A 27,894-nucleotide genomic window follows, 5' to 3' on the forward strand; every position below is an offset into this window, starting at 1 on the left:
TTAAATGTTCCTCGCAGTCATTTTAACACCTGGTCAGGTCACTTTCAAAAGCACAGTAAGAGTCACTGTAGCTGGTAGCGTAGCACAAAGGTACAGAGGTACTGTTGCTATGGTTACCTGCAGTTTAATATACCTGCAGACCGATTTAGAACTGAGGTTTAGCTGTTGACCTGAACTATGTGTGAGGTGTTCTATTATAAGGTTTTAATGAACACTTGCCAGCCAGTCAGACACAGGTATTTTCTGTGAGAATGAGGAGTATGTGGGTGATCGTGTCCACCAGGTGTATGTACAGATCAGCACCTTATCATATAGGTTATGGCCAGAATAATTAAGCTATAGGGCAGGATGTTGTTGTTTTGTTGTAGTCTTGTTCTTGTTAACTTGGTGTTAAGTTACTGCAACTGACTAGTCATATTTTTGGAGGGGAGAACTTGAGCTGCCTCTGTGGCATGTGAGGAACAGTATGGGAGCTGTAGTATATGAGGAAAGTTTGGCAAGCTTCCCGACGCAGGTAAACAGATTGAAAACTACAAATCCCATTTGCCCTTGAAATTGCTGCAGAGATGGTGTATGTACGTGCGTGAGGCCCTCCCACTTTATATCAGTCAGTCCTTGAGGCAGTTCTCAGTGAATGTAATACTTTGAAAGTGCTGCTCATTTTGCACTTGTTATCTCAGTAGCTCAGCTCATACTTGTGATTCCACATCTGCTGCAAAGAGGTGAGGATCTATTTGCATTTTCGGTGTATATATTTTATCATAATTAGAGTAAGACGTGAAGGGCATCATGTTGCTAGCTGCATGAATATGAAACAGAGGAACAGATTCAGTGTGTTGAGTATTGTCAGCTAATGGAGGCAAAGGGAGCCTCTGTTTATCTTAGCCTCTACACTTCTAAAGCTCTTAGCAGCCAGATAGCATCTTTATTGCTCATTAAAGTGTTGTCAAATAGCCAAAAAATGGACAGTGGGATCACCACAGAGGGGTTGATATCGTTCTTTTTATATACTGTATAGTGTCCGTGATAAGCGGACTAATCTTTTCCAAATTGCTCTTTCACTTCTGAACTTAAGTTTATAAAGGGGCAGTCGGCACCTAGCAAATCACACTGGTACAGTAGTACAGTAAGTGCACCAGTCAAATAGCTGGAAAATAAGTGAAGTGTTGCTCTGCCACATACAGTGCATCAGTTTTGTTGCATATTCCTCAATGCAGTTGAACTTTGTTATATCTTTTATCGCCCTCTTATATGCACTACATGTCTAAAATAAAGTGAAATTAATTGAATATTGAATTGAATCTGGCTTTTAACAATGTCAAGCTCATTCTTGCAATATCATTGCTAACTAAAACCTGTTTTTTCCTATCATTGAGCATTTTTTAAATCTTTTTATGGCAGCATTACTAAAAAGCTACAGACGAACGAACATTGCGGAACATTAATCCAAATTCCACTAAAAGCCATTGGACTGAATTCCACAGCTAACGATTTCATTGGTTCCTGGGACCCATAATAATCGACTATGCACTGTGGTTGAGATGCCGAAAGGTTCTTGGTTAATTACTGAAATGGGATGGGTCCTCTCTTGTGACCGGCTACTTCCTGGGTTTAATGGACACTCCATTAGTCCTTTTAGAAAGGCGTTAATGGGACGATGATGTTCCTTGTTTTGTCAAAAACTTTTCAGCCAAACGGCCTGAGCTGCCAAATGACGACCTTTTTACAACACAGATTCCTTCAGCTTTCCTTCTTCACACTCTGACCAGCAGACAGGCTTTGAGTGTTTACAAGCTTCAAAGGGATATCAACCTGAATTATATTTTTATCCATCCACCACGAAATTGATATTTTTAGACGTGCTTTGGGCAGGACCTTGAAGCGTCTTACTCACTAGACTTACAGTGTATTTACACACGTTTTTGAATTGCAAGAGCAGTGCAACAACCTACAAACTTGATACTCAAATAATAATTCTGTTAATAGTGTTTTAAATCTTTGGCTGAGGGGCTCAATGTACAGTAATATCTTTCAGTTATATTACACAGAAGACCAACTGAACTGTAGGGGGGTATGCAGATTTTATTATATGTATGAATCAAAACTAATTGGCTATTCAGTAAGGGCACTTTCACAAGCCAACATTTAGTCTGTTTTAATCAAACTCTGGTGCAGTTTGTTTGGGCGGTTGTGAACGTAGTAATCGTACTCTGGTATATTTGTCCACTCCCATGTTGATAAGAGTATTAAATACTTGACAAATCTCCCTTTAAGGTACATTTTGAACAGATACAAAAATTTGCTATTCATTTTCGATCAATTACGATTACATATTTTGATCTATTGACAGCCCTAGTTAAAATTGATAACCTTTACTGTATCGGGACTGAATTTTAGAGTTAGATATCAGACATTTTCTGAAGGAAAGTGCACACTACAAGAAACATTGGTATGAAAGCTCTGCTCTTAATGCTTTCTATATATTTCTGTAAGGGGATAAGGGATCTTTAGTTTTCTGTAGCAGACATTTGACTTGTTATAGCACACCTGTAACAAATAACATTAATGATGGCTCAATTTCATAATGAATGTTATTAGTCACTCCTGTGTTATAAGTTGCGTTAAACTGTCCACTGTGATAAAAGTCACAGTGGCTTTGTGGGTTTCTGCCTCAGCCAATTCCACGTTGTGCTGTGTCACCTTTGTCTGTGTGTGATTACTGGGTTGATTTTATTTGCAATTTTGTATATTTGAAATGAATGTGTGCACTATTAGGAAACACATTACTATACCATACATAAAATACTTCAACTCTGTGGTTCAGCCTCAGCAATTGGTTTCCAAAGGGAGTCATAGTCTTAGAGTGCACAACTCAAATTGTTCTGCATAAAATCCATCTGAGTGTTTGACCTTTGACTCCTGATCATTAAAATCAATATCTGGGTATGTCTCTCTGTCCGTCCGTTCCATCAGTGTTACACACTCTTTCTCCATGGTAACCTCAACCTATGAGATTGACCACGGAGGTGTGTCCACTGATCCCCTGTGGTTTGCATTAAGTGTCCCATCTGTTCTTAAGCCAGCTGAAGCATTGTTTTTTTATTAACTTTAATGAGCAGTGTTTGCCTTGCATGCGCCCTATGAATTATAGCTCCGAAATACATTTAGTATTTCCCGTCGAGCTCAGATTCAGTCAATTTCCACTGTAAAATGTTTCTATTTACTTGTATTTGGAGTTTGGAGGTGACTCAATCAACGAAACCTTGGTGGAAAAGTCTTGACAGTAGACTTTGACTGTGCAGTAAGAAGCAGCTGCTCAAATACAGGATCTGTATTTGCGGGGGCGCCTTGATATGACTTGAGGCCCCGAGGCTACGATGCTTATCATCGTGCATTAATTAGTAAACATCCAGTTCCGCCCCGATATTCTAACACAATAACTGGTAGATGTCTCATCACCGATATTATTAATCTGATATCAACATGGTATCAGATCCCATCTTGATCCTTCTTGCTGCACAAACTGTTCAGATTCTTCTACAAGGTTATAAAATGGTTGCACTCTGACTCGAGATGCAAGTGATTGCAAATCAATCGCAGTGGCATCCCTTTTCTTGCTCTTTCCTTCCCTTTTTTCCTGCTTTCTCGACCCCACTCTCTCCTAACCTGTGCCTATCTGTGTCCATGTGTGCTGCGTCCAGGTATCAAGAGGAGTACAGTATGGACTCAACCAATGCCCAGTAAGTCCTTGGCAGCATCATGCTTGCATGGCATGAATTGTGTCTGCAATGGTAACTGTACACACAGGACTGATTTGAGATCACCAAAGCACATTACGTACTCCGTGTTCACTTTGGATTTTGCATACACTGGATGTGGACATAATGCCTTGGAGGTAATATTACCATTACACGTTATCTGTAAAGTGGGCAATGATTTTTGTGATAATGGTGCAGAATGCTGAGGATAATCCATTCATGTGTGGCTACCTTTTCAACAATTGTTGTGGCAAAGACTCAAAGGAAACATTTAGCTCAGAACGCAGATTTTTGTCACATTCGATTATACCACAGTAAATGGTGAAAAGGAAGCTTGTGTGTTTTTATCAACGTATTCCAGGTGTATTATCTGTCACTTGACTGAATGTTCACACCAGTCTTCACTCTGTCACTGTTGTCAAGATGTTGTCTTAAAGCATTAATCATGTGAGCACAGATGAGAGTCTCTGGATGGGTGCTGTGTTATCTAGGTGCTGAAAACACCAACATGTCAATTTTTGAGCTGTACTCATCCTGTGTACTGCTGCTGCTGGGTCACTGATTATAAGAAAGTTTATTATTATAGAGTATCAGTACTTTACTACATTCAAGCTGCTGTGTGCAAGTGCAATGGATTTAGCCATCAGGTAGAAAAAACATCTCTTCTTTTCTCAAAGGACATTTTGGAGTGTTTATTTGGGTTAATAGCTTGGAGTGATCTTTGCTGTTGAAGCTAAAGTCGGTAACTTTGAGCAAATATGATAAAGTTATTTATATAAAACGGTCTATATCCTGACAGTAGTGCATGAAACAGATAATCTGTGAAAAAAAAAAATCATGTTCTTCTGTGTCCTCCGTGTCCTCCTGTGCTTTTAATAGCATTGCAAGATTTTACAGCGCCGAAGGAAAACAACCAATCAGAGCAGCTGCAATCAAACTGTCAAACTAGGCAGCACTGATTCTCAAATGTTTTCAGAAACATCTTGTAGTGTACCGTTTAGCTGTAAAATGAGAAAGTTTACTCTGTCAGGTGGGCGGTGCTTGGTTTTGGCTCCTTATTTTCAACATGTTGATTCTCATTTTACAGCCAAACAGTTCACTAAAATATGTTTCTGAAAACATTTAAGGTGAGAAATAGGCATTGCAGTAACAGAATATTGATTCATAATTGATCTGGGCTGCCTAGTTTGACCTTTTGATCAGAGTTTGTGAGTTTCGCGAGCAGCGATTGACAGCTGCCCAAAGGCTAGGGCTGGGCGATATGGCCAAAACCTTCTATCATGATATAGGGGATTTCTGTTAATTCAATGAATAAATATTCATTCTAAACAGTAGACACCCTGCACTGCTACGTTCACAGCTGTAACACTTACCGTCCATTACACACGCTCTCTCTCGACCGCACACTGACACTCACTAACTTTAAGCACACAACCTACACACACTGAGCAAACCTTAAAGGAGTTGGCTACTTGTGTAACTTATTTTAGTTTAAAAAACATATTAAGAATACATAATTCCTCGATGATTAGGCCAAGTGGGGAGTAAATTTAGGGCCGCCAGGCTTGCAATACACTGGCAGAAACCCTGAAATATACATCTAACCTATATCGCAATAGAAAAAAAGATATACAACAGACATTTTTATATCTTTTTGACAATATATATTTTCATATTGCCCAGCCCTGCCCAGACTGCTCAGCTCTGATGTTGTTTTCCTCCGGTCTGTGAAATCTTGCAAATGCCATTAGGAGCACCGGAGGACACAGAGGACAGATTATCGATCTCATGCACTACTGTCAGGATATACTGACAGTTTTATAAAGATAACTTTTTATCACATATGCTCATAGTTACCGACTGCAGCTTTAACGAAGCCGCTAAATCCTGATTGTGCATTGAGCTAATGCAGGAAAAACAAGCAACAACAACCACAGCTGACTGTAATAGGCTTACGCCGGGGCCACACAGCGCGCATCATGCTCGCGTGACGGCAGCGTCACGTCGTGGCCGCGTCATGCCCACCTAGGGTGTTCACACTAGACGCGAGTTACCCACGTCTCGGGAGCGTCCCGGAGCTACCTGTCAGCTGTGTTTTTGCTGTTGCTGACAGCCCTTTCTTTCTACATAGAGTTTGCCTTTTAATGGCCATTTAACTTCATAATAAATGTGATTTATATTTATTTAAGACAAAAAAGGGTAAGAACTGTGTGGTAATTTGTAAATATTATTAAAAACAAGCAAATAAATTCATACATAAATATTAATATATAGCCCATATAAATCCCTCTTTTCTGTCAGTGAAGAGGGATTTATATATATATATAAATCCCTCTTCACTGACAATGAGGAGGGATTTCTATGGGCTATATATATATATATATATATATATATAAATCCCTCTTCATTGACAGTGAAGAGGGATTTCTGTGGGCTATATATTAATACAAAAAAATAAATAAATACATTAGTAGTAAGAGAGAGCCTACAGCAATCCCTCTTCACTTTGACTGGCACAGTTTTAAACAACATTTCCAGGGGGTTTCGGGTTCCTGTTCTACAGCATTCCAGGTTGCGGCTTTTATCGAAAACGACTTAATTTACATCTGGGGCGGGACAGCAATTTACATTATAAATGCTGATGTTCCGACATCTCAGGCAACTTGGAGCTTTTCATCACCTTGTTGCTGAACTGCGCCTTGATGGAGAAAAACACCTGAAGTATTTCAGAATGATAAATATAAGTAAAGTGTTTTTTTTTAATTATTATAAAACAAAGCAAAATAAACAGTTTCGTTATTTGTTAACCTTTAGAAAACGAAAATCATTATTAAATATCTTTAAAAAAAAATTAAATAACACCTCTAAAAGAAAGAACAATAAAGTTACGTGATGTTGAGAGAGAGAGAGAGAGAGAGAGAGAGAGAGAGAGAGAGAGAGAGAGAGAGAGAGAGAGAGAGAGAGAGAGAGAGAGAGAGAGAGAGAGAGAGAGAGAGAGAGAGAGAGAGAGAGAGAGAGAGAGAGAGAGAGAGAGAGAGAGAGAGAGAGAGAGAGAGAGAGAGAGAGAGAGAGAGAGAGAGAGAGAGAGAGAGAGAGAGAGAGAGAGAGAGAGAGAGAGAGAGAGAGAGAGAGAGAGAAAGAGAGAAAGAGAGAAAGAGAGAAGAGAGAGAATCGGAAAAATACTGCCAACTATCACCTGATGTTCTTATAACCTATTAACCCAGTCTATTATATGTATAGCATATGTAGGGTTTCTGCTATGACTACTACAGTGTTTACATAATTAAAAGCCTGTACTATATTAACTTGATGGAAACCTGCAAGCAGACAACTGCTTTATTTAGAGTATTTCAGAATAAAAGCATTGTGTTAATGAATGAATGATTCTGTGCACTAAAAACGCTAGAGGACTTTTATTTTGAAATCTAGATAGGAAGTGTAAAATATTGATGGTCAGTGACATATTCTACAGATGTCTAGACATGGAAACTGTAGTAATCTTGCTCATATACTGTCAATAGATCACCTTCACTGTCTGTTGCTGCTGGGAGACGCAGCCGAGAGGTAAGCGGCAAGCGTGAAAAATAGGCGAGCCTTCTATTCTATAAAATAGACGCACGTCTGACGTGCGTCTGACGCGCGTCTGACGCGCGTCTGACGTGCGTCTCATGCGGGCAGTGTGTCCACTCTAACCTGTTAACATGGACGCCGAAATAAAAAACAACACGCGACGTTGCCGTCACGCGAGCATGATGCGCGCTGTGTGGCCCGGGCTTTAGACTCCTGTCAATCAAGCAAACTCCCCTCTTGAAACTGCAAATCTCTAAATAGTCTACTACTTTATACAGTCTGTGATTCAATAGACATGCTGGCAGTTCTGCATATCCATAGCAGACTTACTGCAGAGGTTTCACCACTCAGCTGTGGTGGTGGGTTCCTGCTTGAGTGTAGTGTTCGCTGGGGCCGAGCTACTGTTGGAAAGTGGATTGTGATCCTTGGGGACGTGCTAAGTGGAGAGCTAACAACATGTGTTGTCATGCGAGTGTTATTTTCATCACTGTTATGCTTTTGTGGTGAGCCTATCTGTAGAAATTCAGGCTGACAGAGCATATAGCGTTTTATGTAACCTTGTTAAAGGGAATACGGTTCATAAACATCGACATAAACTTAAATTCAGCTACTGGTGGTGGACCTCGCTTTCCTGGAATGATTGTTTCTCGTTTGTTTCACATGAAAAACTACATTACACAAACACACAATGCCTGAGAAGACATTTTTAAGGTACTTCCTGTGGTTGCAGTGGATCTATATAATCACAGGAAATGGCAAGTTTGCGTTTCAGCTCATCAGAGAGCATCTTCATCTTTGCACAAACCACAATGTTTGGTTTCAGGTCATCAGCAACAGAAGCATCTCTACATGTTCAGCAACAGCACATAATGAAACCCAGAATTTCATCTCGGTCAAGGGTGCCCGAGGTGCATTCTTAGTGGGTGCTTGAACCACCTCAGCTGTTGCCTCTCAATATGGAGGCGCGTTATACTGTGACTTCCCTGATTAGCGACCCAAGGTAGGTAGCAGGTTATAAGAAAATACTTCCTGGATTGCATTAAACAACAGAATAGTGATATGTACTTTACAGCAGTGAAAGTATCAAAAGGTGGATTTTTTCTTTAACACGATGAGAAAGAAATGTGTCCTTCATATCTGAAGGCTTTATTTGACTCTGCATGACCTTGATTTGTAAAGCTGCTACCTACTGGTGTCTTTTCAAATGGAATACTATCGTTGCTGTCTTCGCAGTGTGCGTACAGAGGCTGGTGTGATATCAGTAGGCTACATCCCTTTACAACCTTTTTTCCTGAAAGTGGTACAGTGTGAAAAGAGACACATTTTCTTTCTTGGCTGTCCATAGAAAAGTAAAGTCAATTGAGCAGTTGTAGAACATTTAAGTGTGCTCTCGTATGAAGGATAGACTAGATCACCTGTCATGTTTATCTACAGAGGTTTCCATATATAAATTTAGAATGGAGTTTCTTCGAAAGCATCAAAATGGCAAAACATCTGCATTATTCCTTTGTAGTATCTTCTTACTTATGTTATTGAAATTAAACAGCTAATGCTTTACTTGTATTTTGTTGAAATTTTCAGCATAAAACTAGGACTGTAATGATTCCTAGAGAAACTCAAAATCATCAATGTGGCTTTGTTTAACACCCCCGCCCCCTCGTGGGTTGGTGCACAGATTGAATTTAGGGCAGCACAGGCCTGCATGGCTTAATAACAGAGCTAACAGCTAACGTTAACGTTGAAGGTTGCATTGAGTTACATTATGATGCATTCAAGCTCTATTCTCTATTCTATTCTATTTAATCAAAAATTAGTATTCGGTGAAGGTAAATTATAACGTCATCATGATGCGTTCAAATGTAATCTTGAAAAATTTAGTTTTTGGCAAGAAACTTGAATAAATTCAGTTGTTTGAAGGAGACGTTTTCACAGCAATATAAAATAGATATTAGAGAGGATATTATGATCTGTTTAACTTCTAACACTAACTCTAAGCAGCTTATAATATATAACTAAACTACTAATGCCAAGACTTTTTTTTAATCAAAGCAAATATTCAAATAAAAATACAATCATATATTTCCTAATCATTTGAACTGTGTGTTTGTATGCAAGTAACCAATATGGATGAGAATAACAAGGTTAAAGGATAACATTTAGAAGTTTTGATGGTTTACACTGACTTTGGGACAATTGAAATTATATTTTTGGGACGGTGGTGAAAAAAGCTAGTCTGGAGCCTTGAAACCAAAACTGTAGTACGGCACTTAAATGCACTAATAATATACTAGTTTTGACAGATAATATTGTATACAATTTAAACAAAACAAATGTTGTAAAAAAAAAATAGAAAAAATAGTTGTTCTGTCCTTTCTTTTCTTTTGTATATTTGCTATTGCTCCTTAATAAAGCAAATGTATTTTTATTTGATTAATCAGTGGAATAATCAGTAGAATACTTGATTACAAAAATAATCGATAGCTGCATCCCTACATAAAACTCTGATAAAAGTTGATTGTGCCTTTAATCATAGTATGTCTATTAGAGGTATAGACACTGCTTGATTATATACCAGTGGTTGCGTACTGTAGTGGAGGGATTAGTGTGTTTCAAAGGCATCTTTCAATATTAGTGATGTTACATTGAGTTCTTATTAAGTTCTCTCTAAACGACCTTGCTCATTTAAAGATTTCAGAGACCTCATACTTTTATTTTCTTGGCAAATTGCTGCACTTTCAAGACCAGGCCCGTGTTCTGGAGCGTTCCAGCTTTCCTTTGACACCGCCACATGCTTATACAAGAAAATGGCCTCTTGGGCTTTCTAAAGTTACTTTCTTGGGTACAATTTCTTGTCCCATTTCTCAGACAGAGTAAGTTTAACTTCATCTGCCACTTTCTGAGCTCTACTATTTATAGTTCGATGCTGGGATGATGTCGGGATCTTTCTTTGATAGACATTTCTGAGAAAAACTAATGCTAAGCAAGCAGATCTTATACAACCCGTGTGGCCTTTTTACAAGGCCCCAAAGATGCCATCCTCCAGTCTGACAGCCGTTAACTTTCAGGCCCCGTTCAGGACCAGAGGTCTCAGTAGTTTTTACAGTGCTGAGCCTTAACCTCAAGGGGATGTGATTTGGTTCTATAAAACTACCTTGCATAGAAATTCAGATTCTTTCACAGAACTATTCAACAATATGATTTACTTCTGTGTTCATAGCACTCATAAAAGGTAACTTTGGTATTTTTCCCATGTTTTTGTGTCTAACTGACTAATAGGAAAAAATATTTTGAAATTGGTCCAGTATTGAGGGACAATGCTGTAACTGTCAGCTGCGAAACGAGCTGCGAGGGCAAGTGAGCAGCGTCAATGTAACGTTACGTTCACTAAAGGTGCTTGTTTTTGCCCCAGACCGGCTCCGATTGTTATTATAAGTGTCTGACAACATTATGGAAAAGACCCTACAGAGAAATAAGACGATTTTCTTACGTTTCACTTGATCCGGTCTGTTTGTTATTGTGTCCAAGTTCCACTCAAGGAGTAGTCTCGTTGTGAAATCTGAATATCTATATACTCTGGCTCAAATAAATATGGGCAGCCATCAAATTCAAAGCCCTCATCCACATTGTGGAAATCATATAAATATTCAGCCGTGGCATTGAAAATCTTTTAGATAACACTAAGCTGCGCTTTCTGTACTCCAACACAACAAAATCTGCCCAGCTGGCACTCACGTTTCCACCATGGATGTATTCCACTATTCCACAATTGTCTCCCGGCAACACCTCACCTTGCCAGATTTGAGAACGAGACTTCTCCTTGAGCGAGACTCTTTCCATAATGTTGTCAGACACTTATAATAACAATCCAAGCCTGTCATGACAAACATAAGCACTTTTAGTGGACATAAATGACGGTGCCAGCTTGCCCCAATAGCACCATATTGAGATCCGTGAGCAGCTGCCGTCTGCACAATCTCCCTCAATACTGGACCAATTTCAAAAATTGTTGGCGCTATCAGTCAGTTAGACACAAAAACATGGGAAATAGGGTCCAGGTTGAAAAATACCAAAGTTACCCTTTAACTAACATCCTCTGAAAGGCTCCTAAGTTTTCAAGAGTATTCTGGGTTGGACATGTTCTGTTATTGTGAACTATTGAGGAACATCTCTTTTATGAAGTTTTGCCTTTCTCAGGCACTGCCTAGTGCGTTATACAACTATTCAGCAATTTATCTCGAGTGCTCTTGAAATCTTCGCTGAAGTCGACATTAATTTATTATTACACAAACAGTGTAGTCAACCTTAAAATGAGCTGCACTCTCAGTATAACTGCACATTTTTCTGTCAGAACTCCTTGACAGACCTTGAGAGACATGTGACAAACTGCTTTGAATCAGCGTCTTTGACATGCTGATTCAGGGCTAAACTATAATGAGTTGTGCTGCTGTGCGCTTACAATAGCAAGTGCTTTAGAACAAAAGGCTTCAGGGATTCTACGTCCTTGAGTAAATGTGCACATACAGAACAGCTAGGACCCTCTCCACATCTCCCACGTACATATACAGCAGCTTACAGAGCGTTTGGATGCCTTAGAGCGGTGGTTCCCAACCTATTTTCTTTTTTGTTTTGTTGTTTTTGAAAAGCTAAACGCCAACAAATATGGATTGAAGCAGAATCAAATTTTGCTACGAAGTAGCAAAAAAAAATATCTTTTGAAATAGTTTTTGATATAACAACTTGTGTATAGATTATCCAGTAAGTTTGTTATTATGATTTCAGTTATACATGAGCAAATCAAATTTTATCAACCTCAGACCAGACAATTCCTGGCACACCCCTTTTGATCTTTGTCACCCCCCTAAAGGCCCAGACACACTAACCCCGACATCAAAGTACTAGCAGAGACGAAGGCCACCAGTTGCGTCGTCTCATGTAGTCTTTCTTTGAAGATGAAAAATGAGAAGAGCCCTCTCCGTGTGTGTCCTCTTGACTTTACCTCATTGGCTTGCTTTCCTCACATCCGTTTCTCTTCTCCTGCACTGATTCGCTTAAGCTGAACAGCCAATCAGAGGGATTTCTTTCACCGACGGGCTCCGCCGCCGATTCAACATACTGAATCATCCGAAAGAACTCTGACACGGGCAGACTACAGTGGACAATGTGGGACACACCGCAAAAACTAGGCTGACAGACGTGTGTGTCAGGGCCTTAAGGGGAGCCCAGATCCCAGGTTGAGAACCGCTGTCGTAGAGGACACAAAATGACCTGTGCCTGATCTTTCACATTCATCTTATCAGCCCACAGGCCATCCATCTCCCGTTGAGATGATTATCCTCCCCACAGCTGATTATAACAAAATGTTCCCTCTTGAGAGTCCTTCATTCAGTATCTATTGACAAAGTACTTTCACAGTTTCAACATCCCATGTCTGGCCTGTAGCCCATTCAACTGTTTTTGCATTGTAATGAGGCTATTGGACAGGTACCTTCGCCATGGGAAGTTTTAGCTGCAGCTCGGTGGAACAGAATCAGAGGATAACAAAGATGTCCACAGCTTTTGAATATTCTAAGTGTAATATTTTTAGAATCCCTGCAGGTTTTATATCGGGCACATGTCTGAGAGTAGTGCATGGGAGGTTTTCTATTTTCAACTGTTTGCTTTGTCACAGTGGAGGACAGAGCAAAAATCTGTATTCAGGCTGTGATGGGAAACACTGTTGTTTACAAGACAAGATGCAGTATTATTGGTCTGTGTACTGATGCTGTGCCCCAAAGCCTGGATCTTATCGTGAGCCATGATACAGCGTGTCGTTTCACTCAGAGATAACTGGGCTGATAATTTCCACATTTGTTGCTATGCCAGCACTTGTGGTAATTAAGTTATTTAGGCGTGGGTACTTTATGCTGATTGTACACTATATAATGCCTTTTTACAGGATTTGATTGCTGCTTTGATCAGAGAGCGTACAGCAGCATCAGTGCACCATCTCAGGATTGACGTGTTGCAGCTTCCTCCCAGAGTTTCCGTCATCATTTTAGTCCCAGGTGATGTTGCGCTAGGCTAACTGATACTGCTGCTGTTCACCTGTGCTTGCCCCTGCAGCACTCTGACACATATTGCATATGGCACAGAGCATCTGGCGGCTGTTCAACAATATATATAATCTTTTTCCATTAACGGAGGCGTTTGCCAGACAGATTTTCCCGAGGTCAACAGGCTGTTTGTTTACAGAGTCTACAATGCATTTGTATTCTCTCTCTGTTTCAGGCGAGGGTGCATAAAATTGTAATCCTATCACTGGCAGTGGTCATGGTGTACTCTGCGTATTTGTCTTTTGGTGATCCACTTTAACACTGAAAGCTTTATCACAGGTCGTTCCCATCAGACTCAATCTTCTTCCCTCGAGTTACACTTTTGCTCCTCATCACTTTCATTATGATCATGAACTGACTGTCACATATTCTGTATGGCTGTTACATATACATAAGGCTCTACATATCATGTACACTTGTTAGTTGAGGACATGAGGTCATTCTCCGTCTATTGTGATTATGTGCAACATTCCTGGCTTATGCCTTGCCCATCATCTTTAAGATATAGGGAAGTAAAGGGAGTGTCTCTTTCTTCCTAAGGTTAAGAAGTACCAACCGGGTTATAGATGCTGTCTTGCTTCTTGGATATTCAAACTGATTATGATTACATTTGCAAGTCTGGGCTAATGTCCATAGATTGGTGTTGATGGTTTGCAGACTACAGAGATGCCAAAGAAAACAGCGTGAGTACTTAAAAGGTATTGCTGTGGTGGGTCTGCAGTTACTGGCAGTCAAGTGTGGAAAAGGTGCTATTTGTAGCCTTAGTTAAAGCTACTTAGAAACATGACAAAAGGCACAGTGCCTGGCAGAGATCTTTATCATCATTTATGGTCTAGTGCTTCTTAATTGTGTGAACATAAACAGTAAGTAAAGGCCTCAACTTTGCCTAGGTGGTAACACTAACACTTTGGTCTGTAAGTGTTTGACGGGGGAACATTTTCTTTTTTTGGCTCTACTCAACGCTTGTGTTGTGAAATTTAAAATCAAATGACTATGAAGTTATAGTGTGGATTAGGACTGCACAATTAATTGAAATCGCAATATGGCCTACTGCAATTCTCAAATAGCAGCAGCCGCAATATTTGTTAAAGACGAAATGTGTGTCATAATAGCATTTTAAATTAAATATTGTGGTGCTGCAGAGATGTCCTGGTCTACACATCATATTCTACAGACTTAAGAAAACATCCCTGTTTGGTACCAATCCCTGCAAAAATCTTAAACAACCAACTAAAGCAAAGTTAGGAGCTAAAGCAAGGAAGAGCCATGCAGCTAGAATGGCTAAAAATGTTATAATTGCAGCACTACATGGTTCACCCAGTATGGATAAAAACACCCTCAAACTGCGCTAAAAGTCAGCACTTAAACCTCATAGTCATTGTTTCATTTTAAATAAAATGTGATGGATTACAGAGCCAACACAACAGAAAATGTCCTGTCTCCATTCAAATGCTTACCGACTGTACTCCAGGTGTCTCACCTCACATTCAGATAAGCAGAGAAACGTTCACTTCATAATATAAAAAGAGGGGACATGCTACTACATGGTTGTCTCCTCTACCCATACACCAGGTTTAGTAGGCTTCTTTTTTCTCTGTGTTGCGAAAGCCAATGCGATTTTCATTTAAAACTAGACAGGCACTCAGACAACGCAGATGTCCACCAAGGCCATGCTCTATCTCGCAATTTTATTAAAAAAGTAAAAAATGATTGGGATCCGCTCCAAAAATGTAATGGGTTCTTTCCTCGGCCCATGCTAATGTACATGAGTCACATTTCAGGTTTTGCTGCATCCACGTTTTCATATGTGAAGTGTAATTGCAGGTGCCTGTAGGCAAGCTGGGTAAACATGAAGCCCGCGTAGCTGTTGTCTGTTCTGACAGCTGTATCAATGGAGACAACACACATTATTGACGGCCTGATTCGCCACTATTAGCCTTTTATGACGGTCTTTTACTGCTTCTCGGGTGATAAAGCAGTCGATGCACTTGGTTTGCATATAGCTGTGTGTTTAGGTAGGATGGAATCACGGGGTTGGGAGTGTGTGGTTGGTGCCTATAGACAAGAAAATGTCATTATGTGCGTGTATGTGTGCTACAGCTAATTCCTCTTACTAGAAACACACAGACATCGGTGAACATATCCTGCCTTGGAAGCTGTCTCCATGGCGATACAGCCGGAAGAGGGAGAGACGTGAATAGCTGGAAGATGCTGCATATATCATGTTCTTTCTTCCACCTACACTCTTTATCTACACCCACATGCCTCCCTTGGGACTTGGCTGCTGTAATTGCCCTCCTGCTCTCTCCTCTCTTGTCTTTTCACACCCTGCACTCATCTTGTCAGACAAGGTACAGTAGAAGGATCTAAATGTCCCTCCTGGAGCCGCGAGACCATTGTTAGTTCCTCTCCATGCTCATTAATGACAACAAGCTCTCTGCATTACAGAAGCTGTTATTAGGCCGGTCTCACTACCTGCATTCATCTAACCCATCTACAGTACAGTATCTACATCATCATTCGTGCTTAAGCGGTCATTTGGTCAGGCTCCCAAGCCAATTAAAGTCCATTATGTCTGCTCGTACCTTTTAATAGCTTCGGATTTTCTGGTCCAAATCACAAACTTTATACTGTTTTATATGGGCAAATTTCTTATAAGCGTTATGGTTTTAAAGGACAAGGTTGATGACATACTCGTTATTGTCAAAAACACCATGAAGACAAAAATCAAACAATGCGTCAATCCCAAGCCAATATGTTTCTACTGAAGACGTGCTGTAAAACTTTAGAAACCGGTCACTGATAAATATTTACTGATAAAATAATTTCCTGAAACAGCTGGGCAGGTTACTTTTTAGCAAACACTATCCAAACAGGAGTAAATATCATATTTGTTGACGACTATTTTCAGCAGCGGATACCGAAACATTGAGACGTTGTAAAAATTGGGTTTTGTTGCAAAATATGTTTATGTTGCTCAAACCAAGTATATCATTTTGGTATCCTTACTGAAACTCTGGTATTGTCATGGTCTGTAGCCCGAATGCAAACATGATTAAACATATGAATGTCATGTGGATACATTTACTGTAAGTGACACTGATTTCAACAAATCCAATCCCCTGCTTTGTCTCACTCCTGATTATATACAGTACCATGGAAAGATTTACGCTGTTTGGTCAAATGTTATCTGCTCATTTGTGTGTGTGTGTATGTTGGCAGGGGGTACTGCCTGCATGCTCACCTGCGTACATTTACACTGACATAATGTCACTACTCCCTACAGGGTGCAAGTGGAGTTCTACGTGAACGAAAACACCTTCAAGGAGAGGCTGAAGCTTTTCTTCATCAAAAACCAAAGGTCAAGTAAGTACAGCCGACGGGGAGCATCGCACCTTTCTCCTCTCTTCCCATAATGCAAAGAAGCTCGCTGCTGCTCGATATGCTCGGAGCTAAATGCACAAATAAAAGCATAATGTAGGTTATTGCAGTCAGTGATGACGCATATCGTATTCCTGTCCCAGTGGGGTTTCATTATTATATGAGCTGCCTCATTGTAAAGCATTGTACAGTATATTTAGGTGTGCACACTACGGCCCAGGAAGGAGAGAGAGTACGGTTCATTTGTTGAGAAACGAGGCAGCGCTGCAGTGTTTTTCTCAATAGGAGATAAGACTGGCGATGCCACAACATCTCTGAAAGAGACCTCGGTGCAGCTCAGCAGTTTGGTGCATTGTGTCTGGAAGACACTCATTTGCATCTAGTTGTAAAAATGTACGCTATGGGAACTCTGTGTCTCTGGTAGGACGTGTCGTTAACATATCCCCGACACTGACATCTGCTGTTTTTCCCTCAACTTGTCATTGTCACTAAGCCATCACAGTCGTTGACATAAAACAGCAGACTAATGAAAATGTCGCACCAGGCTGCAGGGGTCTGTTGCTCTATATGCCGTTGATGCTTTGTTTGTTTGTCCGGTTTCAAATCATGTTAACATTGATGCCGGCTTCATCTGAAGAGGTCGCGTCACCAGAGATTAGGTAGCTGCTGAGGCTGATTGGAAATGGATAATACAACTAGCACCACCCTCTGCCTGGCAAGCATGTCTGCAGCCAAGTTCCTCTTCTGCATATCCGGTGGTTTGCTTATTACTATATGCCTGCTCTTATTCAAACCTTGTGAATCAACAAACATTATTATCCCTCTTGTTTATTTCTGTCCAATCCCACCAGTTATTTATCTTGCTGTGTAGGCTTTCTTCATATTAGAAGCCCATAAATGCGCTGGTGTTATTTTTGTGTTATTCTTGGAGGATTTGAACGCTATGCGTCAGAGGAAATCCGTCGTGACAGGGTGCCAGAGCAGCACAGAGCTACATTAGTCATGCTTCAGGGCTTCGACAGATCTAGTCTCTTTAGGCCTTTCACTAAATGCATTTTATGCACCTAAATAACTGCTGCTCCAGCAGTATCAACTTTCTACTGAGGAGAAATCTGGCTGCGTTTGTCGTCAGCAGTAGACTCACAGTGACAGAGGTGGTCATAACATTGGAGGGTGTGAACTTTAGATGGTGGACAAGTGTGGAAAAAGTGTGAGATATTGATCAGAATGCGTGCAGAGCTTTAAAAGTAAAATGATGAAAAAATAGCAAAGACTTACTAAACTAAACTCCTTCACCACTTGCCAGACCAGTTTTAGTCAAATCAAATGTCTTTTTTGGTTCACAGGCCTGAGAATCCGCCTGTTCAACTTCTCACTGAAGGTTCTCACCTGTGTCCTCTACATAGTGAGGGTCAGCCTGGATAACCCCAATGAGGTCAACGACAACTCAAGGTGAGAGTCACACTCAGCAGTTGCCACCCCACTCACCAAATATCCCCTAATCCAGGGTCGTGTTCAGAAGGTAACCTACAAGTTACGAAGGTCTCGCGAGATGATTACGGTTTGGCATAGACCTCGAATGGTTAGGGTTAGGATAGGATCTTTCTAATAGCCAGTAGGAAGCGACTCATCTGGTTGGAAAAGAAGTCTGATTGAATAGAAGTCTATGAGAAAATTACTTTACTTCTCACTTGATTTATGACCTCAGTAAACATTGTAAACATTAGTTTATGTTCTCAATCGCTAGTTTCAAGACTTCTTCAATACAGCATGATGTTCATTTAGAAAATTATGGTCCTATTTAGAGTCAAATACGCCATAAAGCAGGGGATGCTTTAGGGTGTGGTTACCTTGTGACTGACAGGTCGCTACCACGGCGTTGTCCGGTCTGGGAGTTGTCCGTGTTTTCTTCTTACAACTTTAACCCTTTCACAGTGTGTTTTCAGTCCTTGAAAGTTCATTTTTATCTTTTTGGTCGCCTAGAAATGCCTTATTCAACATTCAGTTGTACCTATCTCCACCCTCTCGTGTCACTTCTAGTTGCAAAAAAAACAAGATGGTGACAGCCAAAATGCCGAACTTGTGGCTTCAAAACGGCAGTCCGAAACCAATGGGTGACGTCATGGTGACTACGTCCTCCTCTTGTATGCAGTCTATGGTTTTTGCAAGTTTTCGCAATTTGTGGGTTACCTTCTAGACATGACCCTATTCCAGATGTGTCCATGTTTTCTTGACACTGTAGTTGCTTTTTATTATATGATTTGTTGTGGTCTTTTTTTGTTTTGTTTTATATTTTGTCAACATGTTTGATGCTAAAAAAAGGTAATGGGACATCTTTTGCTTCAGAGAAGGATTTTACTGTCCAGAAGCTGTTTTTGTAGATGCTGCTCCTTTCACTGTCTACTTATCAGTTTTAATACCATCCATCATTTTCCTCTTGTATTATATTCCAAACCAACCAGATGGCTTGCCGTATGCCAGAGGATTTTTCCAAGAATATTATCCCGTTGCCATGTGCGTAGAGCAACAAATGTGAACGATTTATTTATATGCAAATGTTGCTTTCAACACTTTGAATATGTCTGAGGTTTTTATTTTTCTAATTGAGAATTACTCTCAGAACTAAAAACTGCATTTAAGTCAATTACATTGTGTGGTTTTGATGACATTAACATTGCCTGGGGATAAAGTTTTCTTATTTATTTTGAAGTGATTTTATTCATTTTGTGTGTGTACAGTAAGTTGCCCCCGCTGTGCAGTCATGTGGAAGCAGTGCATTGTTTGTGTTGTGCTCACTGCCAGCAGCTTCCAGAGACACGTTGACTTTGTTCTTTATGGCATCATATCAACTGATGGGAATGTTTCCCAGCGGGCATGTTTCCACTCACATTCACACACACACACACATGTTCACGCTCTTTTTCTGTTTCCCTTGTTATGTTTTTCTCCACAGTGCAATATGTCTGAGCAACAACAATACTGCAAACACTTCAGGAATCGACTGGTATGTTTCAGTTAAGATGGCTTTTAATTGTAAACTGAAGTTCATTTTGTGCGTTGTGATTACACGGAGGTGTTCTGAAGTGTGAGGAAAACTTTCATATGGTTTTTCACAGGTCTCTGATTTTCTGGGTTACCAGATGGAAATCTGTATGGGCGATACAGGTGAGACTGTTAACACTCCCAACGAAAGTGCACATAAATCAAATTCCACTGCTTGAATGGAATCTTAATGTGGTATTCAACCCAAACACTCTAGCAGCCATTTGTTGGATAAAAGCATTGCAGAACCCAGTAGTTCCTCAGTGAAGGTCGAGCAGCCAGAAGAGATGAGTTTGCAATTGCTCGGTTCATTTATCTCCCTCTCCCGTCTGCTGCAGGTGACGGTGGCCTTAATCAGTTTCTTGGAGGCCATACTTATCACATATCTCAGCTACAAGGTAAGGAACGTGTCCACAGTGCACAGTTTCTCTCTTTAATCCTAGCTGATGTCTTAACAACTGTCTGATCAAAGTCCAACACATCCCGCTTGTTCTCCCTCGTAGGCCGACACCTTTCAGTGTCCAGTCCAAATGCCAGGGCCAAGCAAGGCACCTATCAAAGACACAGGGCCAGAAGACTTTTACCACTCATTTTAGACTCAGACATCATGCACACAAGTTATATTTTGCAGGGCTGGAAGTGCTGTTTTTGTTTCATCTATGAGACTCCTCTAAAGGTGCACTTTGGTCCTCAGTTCATCTGCATTTAAAAGGAGGACTGTGCAAGTAGTGGGAAGATATCCGCATTATGTATTTTATGGAAATTACTCAAGTTCCCACTAATAGAAAAGGTCAGTATTTGTCTGAGATTCCTCCACTGCTAATGAGCAGGGATAAGCAGATGGAGTTGTACAGTCTGTAAATGAGGTGGACAACATGTTAAAAAATACCTTGCAATGTAATGCAATCCAGTACAACAATAGAAATACAACATGAAATATGGCCACACAAAACCTCTCTGATGCAGTGTACAGCAGCTATTATAAATTAGAAGTTTTAAAAAAGTACAATAAAAGTTATTAAAGGAACAGCGTGTAACATTTTGGGGATCTAATAGCAGAAATGGAATATAATATTCATAACTATGTTTACTTTAATGTATAATCACCTGAAACTACGAATCGTTGTGTTTTCGTTATCTTCGAATGAGCCTTTCATATCTACATAGGGAGCGGGTCCTCTTCACAGAGTCCGCTATGTTGCTCCGTCATGTTTCTACAGTAGCCCAGAACGGACAAACCAAACACTGACTCTAGAGAGAATCTTTTGCGTTTTAACTAGGGCTGTCAATCGATCAAAATATTTAATTGCATGATTGTCGGTAGTTAAATGCGATTAGTCGCACATTTTGTATCTCTTCAAAATGTACCTTAAAGGGATTTGTCACGTATTTAATACCCCTATCATTATGGGAGTGACCAAATATGCTTGCTTTCTGCAAATGCACTCGGCGGCTCACGTTACTGCGGTCTTGGAAAGGGAGGAGTGAGCAACATCACCACTAGATGCCACCAAATCTTACACACTACCATTAAATGGTTGTGGGATTGATTGGATAACATTGCATTCTGTTTACTGGTTACTTGCTTTATTTAGACGTTAAGACATTAAAGAGAAACTCAACCACTCTGCATCTGAATACAATAAACCTAAATAACCTCGGGATTCTCTGGGGACCAAATATGCAGAAGACACCTGTCTTATTAATACCACCCACACCTTTTGAAGATCAAAGGTCCAGAGTCTTAAAAGTACTGCCAACCTCAATAACAAGCTGGTCTTTGCTTGGAAATATTAGCTTTGCTGTTCTGAGACTGCTAGTGTCTCTTAGACATGTTGTTCTATAGTTTTCAGCTCCGTCCCCTGTGGTGATCCTCCTATTATTTGCAATGTTTTTGATCCTTTTATGTCTTGCCACATCTTTTTTTTCCTTTCTCAGAAGACTGTTTAGGGAGTCGTACTGCATATATTTTATGAGGAGCAAATCCTCTGTTTTCAGCTGGTGATAAAATGTAACCTTCTAAAATGTTTTGGTGTCACAAACTTTTCTTTTCTAAATTTTTTAATAGCTCCATCATAGACAGAAGCCACCACTGAACTGCTCCGTGTAAACTCTGCTGCGCCCTCAATATGTGATTAATATTCAGTCCCACTCGCTGATTGTGCAATTAGCTGCAGCCATTCGTTTACTCTATGTATACAGTACACTGTATTATCTGGCCTTCATCTTGCCAAGTATTTTCAATCTTAAAAGTGTTTTTTTTTGTTTGGAAATAGCTTAGCTTTCCTTCATTCAAGGCTTTATTGAATACATAATTCATGTAATAATCCAAGGGTACTAATAAACTTAATTTACATAGCATAAAGCTATACAGAGCAGAAAATGCAGCATTCAGTAGTTTACAAAGTAAACTCTTCAAAAAGTAATAAAATCTGGAAAAAAAGATAGATTTAATTACAAAGACTATGATAATAATTCTGTTTCTATATATAAACTGTTGCACAGTAGCTAAGCATCATTAAAATGCTCCACAAACGAGCACTAGCTTTGAATGCCTCAAGAACAAAAACGGGTCAATGAGGAGTGTTGTTTCCTGACCCAGCATTAATTACTGACCTCTCCATTCCGGCTTTGATAAACTCAGATCAATACTGAAATTGTTTGTAACAAAGTTTAATTTGTATTATTAGAGTAGCATGGACTTACAACATACTAAACAGTATCCTTCTTGCCTGTTATACAGTATTGTTTTCGTGTCTCAGCTGACGCCCTCGTTATTACTGGAATCTCACTTCTCTCTAAAATAATCTGCGCTCTCTCAATTTCCTTTCTAGGGGAACATTTGGGAGCAGATCTTCCAGATATCCTTCATATTGGAGATGATCAATTCAGTGCCATTTATAATCACAGTGAGTAATTCATTAAATCCCGTGAGCTGTCAATATGTTTCATAAAAAATGTATTAGCACAGGCTCAAGGTCATTTTGATATTGTATTGCTCTGAGCTATCCAATAATCTAATGTTAATACCTCAATACCATGTGTACCTCGTTCAAGGGCAAATTTATTTTCTTCCCTGTATCGAGAATAAAGATTTCCTTTCTGTCTTTCCTTTCTTCCTTAAGATCTTCTGGGAACCATTGAGAACCATATTCGTTCCTGTGTTTCTGAACTGCTGGCTAGCCAAAGGTGCCCTGGAGAACATGATCGTAAGTATTTTCAATAATGTACAAACTGTAGCTGTGTTTCATAAAAGAGCGCACACATAACACATATTTGTTTTTAGTTTTTTTTGTACCACTGAGGGCTTTGAAAGTAAATGATCCTTTATCCTTTATTATTAAAGGAGACTATAATGGCGCATCCACACCAAGCGCGAAGCAAACTTTTCGTGTGGCGCGATTACATACAAAGTCAATGCAAAGAGGCGAAGCGATGCGAATGCCGTCTGTCTGTAAACAACAACGTCGCTGCCGTATTTATGCCCAGATGACGTGAAGTTGAGTGTTGCTGGAGCAACTACAATGTAAGCATAGCCACTGATCGATCCGAATTCCATTCAGAAAACAAGCGTTTTAAAAGTTGTTTGCTTGACGTCTCGCGGACAGACTTGACAAACCATGAATTCAGACTTTTTAAAAATCTGCATCATTATGTAGTTATTTCGGCATCCTTTTGATCCGTTTATTGCAATTAAATCACAGCACAATCTGTTTATTTTGGGTTCATACTGCAGTAGTGATGTGTGGCTTGCTAGATACTGTCAGTGCAATGGCACTCTATGTGAATACAGCTGACAGGCGCGTGATGTTATGTACCCAGACACAACAACATTTGGTTTTCCGACACATCTGGGACTTCCACAACATGTACAAAGCAGCAACAGTGGTTATTTCTTCAACGGTTGATGGCGGAAAGAAAAGTTGTTTTGCTTTATGGAGACAAGCCCCTTCTCCTTTCCTGAGCATCTAGAGCAATGAACATAAATGATCCCGGCAGACCAACTCGTGCAAGTAAAATGGTGTGAATGTGACATAAGGGCTGAGTGGGTTTATACAATTCAGCTGTCTGGACAGAATTGAATTTACACTGCACTAGCCAATGAGAAAAGATAAGAGATGCTAGAGATGGAGGACATTTTTTTAAACAATTGCCTAAAAAATTAAATGAATCCAACTCAGGTTTTGAGTTTACGATTGAACAGACCCACGACCATAGGACAGCGTTTTTGTTTCAGGAGTGTATCTTGTATGGATGGTTACATAGAGAGCTAACTATGACTCACACTCATTCAGTTAATCTTCATTATGCCACCAGCTGCAGTTGATGGGGGTTATTGATGCAACCTCTAAGCATGCAAATACTCTAGACCTATAATGTAAATGATAAATTATAGTTATTGGGGGACCATAGCACATTAAAACAATTAACATTTAAATGAAAGCAGAACCAACAGCAGGGCAAGCCAAAGCAAAAAAGAGGGGCAAGTGCAGGAAAAAACAGACAAACACTGCAATGCAGCATAGAAGCACAGAGGGGATGAAAACGCCTGGTGCACAGAATTCTGGTGTTGTAGTATCAGTATTGTCCAGGATTAACCATACAGTAGGTGCAAAGTGACAATTAGATGATGTCCAACTGATGTAGTGTGTTCTCTCGCTGTGACTCAGATGAGACCATGACAGAGTACGAGCCTCTTGCCAAGGCGGTATAGTTGGGCAGATGGTAGAAACTGAGGCCAAGCAGACCAGCACATGCAGAGAAGACAGATACAGTTTGGAGAGGCGGTGGAGGGAGGCGGTGGCAGGCAGAACATGCTAACAAGGTGCAACTGAAATTGAGTCGTGAGCGCCTACAGTACATTTCAAGACGGAGAAGGAGAAAGAGCAATATTCTGTAGTAGGGCTGTCCTCTGTTCGTCGATTAGTTGACTGATTGGTCGTTTTGGTCTCAGGGGTCGTTCACATGTAGCATCTAAAAACTCCAGCCGTGCAGCTTTCATCCTTGCGCTCTTGTCGCACCTGCCGTTATTAAGCAACCAAAACATGCGTGCTGCGATGACGACGATGAAGTTGCGGTAATTTTGCAGACTCACTGACTTAACTAAACTCAGTCAAAACAAAGATTCATTAATTTCCAGCACCATAAATCCCCTCACAGTAGCTTTACTGTTCGATTTGTCTTCATCAATTCTGCTGACCTTTCAACCGGATGTTGTGACGTGCTCGGACGGAAAGGGTGAAGCCAGTAAAATAGTCCATGGGACAGATTGTCAACCTCTGGGTAGTCCTGCACTAAAATGATTAACTTCTCCTCTATATATTTACCGTAGACTGATATTTACTGAAGAAAGAAAAGATACTTGCCGGCTGTGATTGGTTGTTCCTTGTCAGTGGTGGTGGTGGTGCGCGCTGCATCGTTCCAAAAGCTGAACTATTTTTTATCTCAGGGTGCAGCTGTCGCACCCTGAACAATAGGCGCTTGGCCTACGTTTGACAAAATAAAAAGAGGCATTTGAACAGAGAGATTTTTTCGACTAGTCATTTTTTTTATGCTTTTTCATGCTGAATTACTTACTTCCAAGAAACTTATGAGCACATCTCTGATAAGCACGAGATTTAAAGTGGTGCTTTTGTGTGGTTCTTTGTGGAGAAACTTGTATGTCAGTTGAATTTCTTTGGTGGAGGACAGCCTTATACTGTAGTACTAAAAATGTTCCTATTAAGTGGAGGACAGTGGAGTAGAGTGTATTTGTATAGTGTGTAAAGAATCTATGCCAGAATCAGCAAATGAAGATTTATTTTTTGTGTGTTAATTTGTATCCAGACCATCCTCGTTGGTCAAGGTCAAAGTCAATAAATATAAAGACATTAACTGACTTTTTCCAGCATTGTTTGACTTGTGTTTTGATGCTGTTTTTTTTTGAGAACTTACAAATGTTGTAATGTATTTCAATTCACACACATTGGTATGGATATTGTAATAAAGACCTGGCTATCTAGTAACCTCTTTTCCTATGTCCAGAATGACTTCCATCGTGCCATCCAGAGGACCCACTCTGCCATGTTCAACCAGGTGTTCATCCTCATCTGCACCTTGCTGTGTCTGGTTTTCACTGGGTGAGTGAACCTCTGTTCTTGTTAGTCACAGACATGCATCTCTGACCATTGAGGCTTTCACTTCACTTCACTTTTACTGACCCTCACTGCCAAATCTGTTTCCTGAACTGTGTAACACATGACCCAGAAAACATTATCTTTTATAGTGTGCATGTCTTGGACAAGGTGTGTTATGTAGAAGAAGCTATACATGTTGCAAAAGTAGAGATTGAAAATGTAGCTCTAGTAAGCAGACACACTGTGCTGTGGTGTTTTTGGCACAGTGGTGGGGCGCACAGTTTTCCTGGCAAGATAAAATTTGACTGAAAAAGCAACAAAATGTAATCCTTAGGAGTTAGCTAATATATTATGAAGCCAGTTAGCTAATGTTACTGGCAAAAGCAAATAGTAAATATAAAACTATTTGGAAAATGTAAATAAATGCATCATTTTTAAAGACTTTTTACAGCATTTTGTTATCTTGATGTTTGGACTATTTTGTGACCGAAAATAGTGATGAGCAGCAGGGAGACGTGCGCAAAAAACATTAACAACAACTAACAACAAGAAAACACAGCTGGAAAGAGTGTTACATTGAAGGAAAACCACAGATGGCTCATTATTACATCTCATTGATTTCCTCTTTTATAACACCAATCTATTTTAATCAAAGCCGTCACTTCTTAGACCTTTAGCTCTTTAAAGGAATACTTCACCCCCAAAAAAAGTCTTGATGAATTGAAGTAAATGGGTGCCACGTTTAACAACAGCAAAACTATATCAAAACATTCATTTACACTCTCACACAACTCGTGCAGTATTATCCAAGTCTCATTTATCCATCTTTGTTAAAACCTTATTATGACTCCGGACAAGTAATGAACCTACACAAGTATGAGACTGGTTATGTAGATGTGTTTTAAATAGTAAGGTTTTACCGAAAATGCATGTGTTTGGGAAGTAGTGAGCATACGACTGGATAAAGGAGACTTAGATTATACTGCACGAGTTGTGTGAACGGATGTTTTGATATAGTGTTTGCTGTTGTTAAACGCGGCCCACCATTTACTTCATTTCATCAAGACTTTTCAGTTTTTTGATTCTTCGTTCACTTTGGAGGCACAAAGTTTTCTTCACGAATTCAAGGTTACACAGGGCGAGTAAAAGATTTACGAATTGTCATTTTGTGGGTGAAGTATTTCCTTAACAGCCTTCTTGTGCCTTGGCAGAGATTATCACTCCCCTCTGCCTCAGGATTTCATTAAATCTACAACTCATCAATGTAAAAAAACACAAATGAATTAGCACCAGCAGAAAGGTGGAGCTGACAGAGGAATCAATAGTGACACTTTAAATGACATACTGGCCTAAGCTGTATTTACTCTGCTGCCCTTTGATCTTAGGGAAAATTGAGTTTGATATCCAGCCCACCAGGCTAACGCATATTCCCCTAGTAAGGTCACATATTTTAATTACCTTCACCCGTAGGAGAAATGTCTGACAGCACCATCAAGTATTATTCCTCATCTTTCTGCAGAGCTTGTGGGATCCAGCATCTAGAGAGAGCCGGGAAGCACCTGACCCTGTTTGACTCGTTCTATTTCTGCATCGTCACCTTCTCAACTGTGGGCTACGGGGACGTCACGCCACAGATCTGGCCCTCCCAGCTACTGGTGGTCATTCTCATCTGTGTTGCGCTGGTGGTGCTCCCACTGCAGGTAACGACTGTAGGGTAAAATAACCTCGTGTTTTTTCTGTGACTGTAAATCGATTCAAATATTTAATCACGATTAATCGCATGATTGTCCATAGTTGATCGCAATTAATCGCAAATTAATCACACATTTTTTTAATCTGTTCGAAATGTATCTTAAAGAGAGATTTGTCAAGTATTTAATACTCTAATCAACATGGGAGATGACAAATATGCTTGATTTATGCAAATATATCTAT

At 40.0% G+C, this 27,894-nt stretch overlaps 1 protein-coding gene across 20 annotated transcripts in view; it reads left to right on the forward strand.

Annotated features, from left to right (window-relative positions):
* Nucleotides 1-27,894, forward strand: part of kcnt1b (potassium sodium-activated channel subfamily T member 1b) — a 117,592-nt gene that overhangs the window by 63,516 nt on the left and 26,182 nt on the right. For 13 of the 20 annotated variants that reach the window (XM_074639045.1, XM_074639031.1, XM_074639032.1 and 10 more), the window contains exons 4-13: nt 3,702-3,740; nt 16,707-16,786; nt 18,148-18,253; nt 19,755-19,805; nt 19,918-19,966; nt 20,182-20,241; nt 22,678-22,752; nt 22,969-23,052; nt 25,868-25,962; nt 27,479-27,659. In XM_074639045.1, the coding sequence (XP_074495146.1) occupies nt 3,702-3,740; nt 16,707-16,786; nt 18,148-18,253; nt 19,755-19,805; nt 19,918-19,966; nt 20,182-20,241; nt 22,678-22,752; nt 22,969-23,052; nt 25,868-25,962; nt 27,479-27,659 (820 nt within the window). The other 7 variants (XM_074639035.1, XM_074639040.1, XM_074639049.1 and 4 more) reach the window with 4 other exon arrangements.

Source organism: Sebastes fasciatus, chromosome 6, assembly GCF_043250625.1.
Source record: "Sebastes fasciatus isolate fSebFas1 chromosome 6, fSebFas1.pri, whole genome shotgun sequence".
In the NCBI taxonomy this organism is placed as follows: Eukaryota; Metazoa; Chordata; class Actinopteri; order Perciformes; family Sebastidae; genus Sebastes; species Sebastes fasciatus.